The 6,000-nt window shown below is 53.2% G+C and overlaps 1 protein-coding gene across 1 annotated transcript in view; it reads right to left on the bottom strand.

Annotated features, from left to right (window-relative positions):
* Positions 1-503: 503 nt before the first annotated feature.
* BRINP2 (BMP/retinoic acid inducible neural specific 2) overlaps positions 504-6,000 on the bottom strand; it is a 90,549-nt gene continuing 85,052 nt past the window's right edge. The window contains exons 7-8 of the mRNA XM_037035126.1: positions 4,099-4,321; positions 504-2,517 (exon numbers count right to left, since the gene is read on the bottom strand). Of these exons, the coding sequence (XP_036891021.1) occupies positions 1,401-2,517; positions 4,099-4,321 (1,340 nt within the window). The 3' untranslated portion in view covers positions 504-1,400. The remainder of the gene's footprint in view (positions 2,518-4,098; positions 4,322-6,000) is intronic.

Below are 6,000 nucleotides of genomic sequence, written 5' to 3'. Positions count from 1 at the left end.
ACAGAATGGAGGAAACAGATGCCAAGTCCTCATCTTCCTTAGTTTCCCCACAGGGCGATCCCGTACTATAAGATGCAGGGTGTGGGGAATTCTCCAATGTCCATGGCCGTGCAGGCAAGGGGGAGCTTCCTGTCATGGGGGTCTGCTCAGCCCAAAGGCTGCAGTTTCCCCAAAGAGCAAAGGCATCCATGCTATTCTCCCAATAGGTGGTATAACCTATGTTAGTCTTTGCTCCTGGGAACAAAGGGGCACGGGGCAGCCAGGCAATTATCTGGGAGGATCCTGCCTCACTCCATCCTTCTCTCTCTCTCTCAAACACACACTCACACCAAGTCAGGACAGGCACGCATTCACTTGTGCACACGCTCATCAACCAGCCCCCCACACAGCAACAGTCACCCCCCCCAGGACATGTGCCCCCCAGCGAGCAATGAAAAACATCCAGGAGACCCCGTCCTTTTTCCTCTCTCATTTTCCCCTAATAAAGGTCTTTGGAAAAAATATATTAAACCAGTTAAATTTTTTACTCATATGTTCATGTGGCTGGAGCAGGTTGACAAGGAAAACAATCACAAAATAAATATTTTTGTTTCTGTTTTTAAAAAAGAACACTTCCCTATACATCATCTCTCTCTAACTTCACAGAGCTGCTTGCTCAGACAGATTAGGGCTGTTGGGACGGGGGCTCTGGCGGGGCCACGAGGGAGTGTGGCGTGAGCCAGGGCCCTGAACCCCGACACCAGGGCTTTGGAGGAAGCTGGGGGCTGGAGGGAGGGTGGAGAGAGGGGGGGAGCAAGGCCACTGGCCCTGTCCTGAGCATCCTCAGTTGGTGTCACTTCTCCTGTGTCCTAACTAGAAGCCGGCATGAGGAGCGGGTGTCCAGGAGGGCTCGGAGGGGGCAGAAGGCCGAGTACAAAAAGGAGGAACCAGTGTGGGGAATCTTGAAACAGCGCCATTTTAAGAAATCTGGTTAAAAAGAATACAAAAGTGACTCCACTGAGGGGAGGCGCTCCCGCCCCTCCCATCTCATCCCCTCTTGCTTCCTTGAATGATAAGAATCACTTTTAAGGATTTGTTTGTTTCATGGGTTGGCTAGTTCTTTTTCATAATCTCTCCCTCAGCTCCTCTCCTTCAGCGGCGTTCATTTGAGAAAGCACCGACTCCACAGACGTGAGGCTGCTGAGCTGTGGCCTCCCCCAGGGAGTGTGTGTGTGCATGTGCATGTGTGCACACGCCTGGCCAGTGTGTGCATGTGTGTGGTGGCTGTTTCTCACTCCCCTGCCCGCTTCAGTCCAAGCCCCAAGGGCCCATCTGCTGGGTGCGGAACCAAGGGAACACCTCGTTGGCACCAAGGTGAGGGCCAGGGTCCCTCCCTGCCCAGCATGGCAGTGGGCCCCCCACTAGCTACAGAGTTTTCCTGTCTCATACTCCACGGGGTTTGGCAGCTTGGAATTGAAAGCCCGCAGGGAGGACTGGATCCTGCCCACCTCGTTGTTGGCCAGCTTGAGCCGGTGCCGAAGCAAGCAGGAGAAAAGATCCAGCCGGACTTTGCCGGGAGGGGAGAGCTGGTTCACCCGGTCCCGCAGCTCTATGAGCTGCAAGAGGGCAGAGTCCTGGGAGCCTTGAGTGTACGGGTAGTCCAGCTGGAGAATTAGGTCCCGGATAGCATCCGGGTCAAAGGGCAGGCTGTAGCCGAAGACCTGCAAGGTGTTGATTTTCATGTAGCCCAAGTTCTTGGAGGGATCAGTCATCTCCAGCGGCTCGTAGTAGATTGTCTCATTGGAGCTGTCATCCAGGGACTTGATTCGGCTCCGAAGGTAAACATGGACTGTCTCAAAGAAGCTCTTCCACCTGTTTCCCAAGGTGACTGTCCAGTTTTGGCACTGGCCAGCTGCATCCACGTTAGTCCTTTCCCAGTTCGGGAAGCGGCCCTCGTTCACCGGCATGAACCAACTCTCCGAGTGGCTGCCCCCAAAGGGGTTCACGTAGATGGCCATGACAGGCTCCAGGGTGCTGTTCTTGGTGAGGCAGATCTGCAGGGACAAGGCCAACATCACGTGCACCAGCCCCGGCTTGTACTTGTTGCTCTTCAGGGTGAGCAGCATGCGCTTCCTCCAGGAAGGGTCGAACCAGCTGCCCAGGCGCATGTCATTGCTGATGAAGATGGAGTGCACCTCGATGCGGCTGTCCCACTTCTGCAGCAGGTACTTCAGCTCCAGGTCCTGCAGGTCTGTCTCCAGCCCCAGAAAGTTCTCCAGGGACTCGGCCACCTCTGGCCGGCACAACCCCTGGGCCAGCACGTAGCCCGGGTTGCAGCCCCCGCAGCGCGTGCTGTTGTCCCGAGCACAGTGGGCACAGGCCGGCCCTTCGCCCAAGGCACAAGGGATGGGGCCCTGGCAGGAGGACTGGTCATAGGGGCAGCTGCAGCTGTGGCTCTGCTCCAGGAAGGTGCCAGGGAAGGTGCTCTCTCCACAGTAGAGGAAGGACTGGACTCGGTTCCACCAGTAGGACAACGACCTTTGGGAGAGGAGATAAAAGTGAAGCAAGAGTGATAGGAAGCCACACACGGCCATCTTCTTTGAGTGTAGCAGGACATGGACCAACAGGCGGGGATAGTGATGGGGAAGATAAACGCCCACGCTCTCTAAAAGATGGACACCCTGGTGTACCCCTTGGGGAAAACTGACTAGGGTCTGGGGCTCCATGTCTGACGGGTCTGTCCCGGGAGTCCTGGACATTGACCCTGTGCAGGCAGCAGGCAGGCCTGTCCCTCCCAGGTACCTCCTCACTCCCTCCTACAGAAGCTCTCCACCGTCTTTTGTGTGGAGTCCGGTTTGCAGCCTTCTGAAAAGATCTTCCCACAACCAGACTCTCTCCGGATGTCCCAACATCACGCCGACCTCTCTCCCACTTCACGGTCGCTGCCCTTTCCATTCCCTCGGCTTCTCTCACTGTTCCGCCAGGAACGGGAGGAACTTTCTAGGGCCAGCTCGCTCTAAAATTCCAGCTCTGTGATGACACCACCTCAAAGCGGCCTTCCATGACTTCCCTTTCAGAAGAAGCCCCAGGCACTCCCTGTCCCATCACCCTGTATCTGTGACCCGGCAGCTGTGATCAGGTTCGGAAACAACTTGCTTCTCTCTTGTTGGCTTGTTTGTGGGTGGCTTTTTTGTAAAAAGGCCACAAGGGCAGGGGCACAGCGTCCTTCACTGACATATTCTCAGAAACTGGAACCATTACCATGCCCCCTAGAAGTGGAGGAAAGGTAAACAGTTCGTAATTATTTGCTGAGAAAGAAATGAGCGGGTCTCGAGCACCCCTGCCAGCCTGCCCTCTCCCATCCTCTGCCCTCTCCCCTCCTCTGCCCTCTCCCCTCCTCTGCCCTCTCCCCTGTGCCTCTGGTGTCGCTGTGCCTCTGGGCTGTTGCCAGGGCAGCCGCCTCTCCCCCAGCGCTCAGTCTCACATCCACCAGCCCACCTCCATCTCCTCCCGCACAGTGTGGCCGTGACCTCCTCCCCAGGGTGGCTTTTCTCTCTGGCCTGTGCTTCTCCTAGACCATGTTTTTTATGTATGTTCCATGAACCTGAACTTAAATGGCTGCCACGTAGTTGTAAGTTTTCCGATTTTATGTTTCTGCGGACATATTCAATCTTCCCAAATAACAAACACCGCCTTCCCCCCACCCCCGCCCCCCAGCTTAGTTAAGGCGCATGCGATGTGGATTTAGTAAAAACTTAAACCAACGAGTGAACCTGCAGATGAGTGAGCGGGCAGTCACGTGCTCAAAACAGTCCAATGTGTGCGGTGCGTGAGCTTTGAGCCCACCCCCTCCTCTCCTAATAGACTTCCATCAAAATGGAAACCCGTGAGAATTAGAGGATTAGTAGAATAACCTTTGAACGTGCCATCATCTAAACGGAAGCACAACGAGCCTCTCGTTTTGTTACTCCCTCTCACTTTAGATACATCTAATGGACTCTGGCACACGAGGAGGTGAGGAGAACGGGAGATGGGGAGAGGCCACCGGATGGTCTGACTCCGACACCGCCCGGCGCTTGGGGGAGGTGCTGACTCAGGCTCTGGCCTCCGGGTGCTCACCTTTCCTTGGGCAGGCGGAAGCGAGGCTGCCGACGGCAGCGTTTGCCGAGGTTGAAGAGCCGGCGGACGATGCGATGGGCCTTCTTGACCAGCAGCTTCAGGCTGGCTCCCATCTGCTGGTAGCGGTGCTGGAGACCGCCGTCCATGGCCCAGAACTGGGCCACGGCCGTGGAGTTCAGGAACCTGTCGTCAGGCAGCCTTTTCAGCAGGGCCTGGAACTCCTCTGCGGGCAAGGACACGGGGCAGAGCTGAGGGGGGCCGCGCGCACCCACTGGGAGGCGTGGCGGGTGCCCCCAGCCTTTCCAGGCAGGGGCGCCACATCCACTCTCACAGGCCCTTTTATTTATTTATTTTCAATAGCTTGTTGAGAAATAATTACTATACCATAAAGTGTAGCTTCAGGATTCTCGCCCATCCTCCCTATCCTGAATTTCAAAACTGATCGGTGTCCCCACTCAAGGGGCCCGTAACCTTGGGACACACCTCCTTCCCCCTTTCCACCTTCTTGCAAGTCCTTCCCAGCACTGTGCCCCGCCAGCTTTCTCCAGGAACACCACACAGCGCTCATGGGAAGTGAGGCCCTCCTGAGGGTGAGAAGTCACCAGACTGGCCAGTGTGGACACAGAGAAGGTGAAGCACTCGGCTCAGAAACCTTCCTACAGGCCTTTCAGTCTCTGAGACCAGCCGCCCCTCTCCCCACCCCTTTTCTTCTCTTTTCTTTTTCTTTTTTGGACTCTAGGACATACTTCCTTTCTTTGAGCTTCCACTCTTGGCCAGACACCCATTCTTTCCTGTAGTTAATCCAGACGCAACGCGACTTCGGGTTCTTAGCTCCTACTGCAAGTCTGAGATCTTAGGGCTTCCTGGGCATGACGTGTTCCCAATTCATGCTCCCATCTCTGTCCACAGCCCCACTTTCATGGCACCTGCAGCCTCCGGCCTCCAGGGGGAGCTCCAGGGAGCTCTCATTGGTTACTCATGAGCAGTGACTCCTGGCGGCTGAAGCCCGAAGTCATTTCCCACAGGCTTAAGAGTTAGGAGACAAATGTCCCCGGTAGCCCACAGCAGCTGGGTTACAGGGCTGGAATGTGGTATTCTTCCTAGCTGTTCAGTGCCTTGTCTGGGACTTGGAATGACAGACAGTATGTGAGGCCTTAGCTCGTTCTGATTTCCCTAGTACCTGGTCCTGCCTCCCTTCCAGCCGGAAGACCAGACAGTCACCTAGTAGAGAACTTACAACTAGCATGTGCGTATGTATTTCTGTCCCTAAAACATTTAAGCATAGAACGTGTACAGAGAATAACAGGGTGAGTTCCCATGCACCACCACCTAGCACGTGTTATTGTGCCAGGCTGGTTTCAGAATTTTTTTAAGGAAATAAGACAAAGCAAGTATATTGGAAGAACCCAAACTTCCTCATCATCTCCATCTAGATGTAAGCACTCTCTTGGATGTTTATCATTATCACATCTTTTCATGTGTTTTACCGGTGTATTTGTCAATAAAAATATTAAGTATTGACTAGAATGTTCTTAAATGTCATATAAAAAGTATTAAATATGTATTGAATATATTATTATATTATAACACTATACATACATATTTTATATGTGTATACAATATATTTTTTATCTTTGTTTTATCCAACATTATGTTTTGAGGTATAGCCATATAACTATCATTCATTAGTATTGAGATGTATGACAATATCATGCAGAGTTCTTTGTACATTAATTTTACCTAAATTCTCTCATTCGAGCCTTCTGTCCAACTGTTATGATCACTTTTGCTCTTTAACAGGAAACTGTTAGAGAGGAAACTGAAGTATTGAAAAGCTGCCTGACCAATCTAAGGTCACAGAGCTGGTCAGTCACAGGGCGTCTTCATCTGTTCGGGCTTCTC

This window comes from Sturnira hondurensis, unplaced genomic scaffold, assembly GCF_014824575.4.
Source record: "Sturnira hondurensis isolate 20B ecotype Veracruz unplaced genomic scaffold, ASM1482457v3 Scaffold0022215, whole genome shotgun sequence".
Lineage (NCBI taxonomy): Eukaryota > Metazoa > Chordata > Mammalia > Chiroptera > Phyllostomidae > Sturnira > Sturnira hondurensis.
This window is presented reverse-complemented; position numbering and strand designations above follow the sequence as displayed.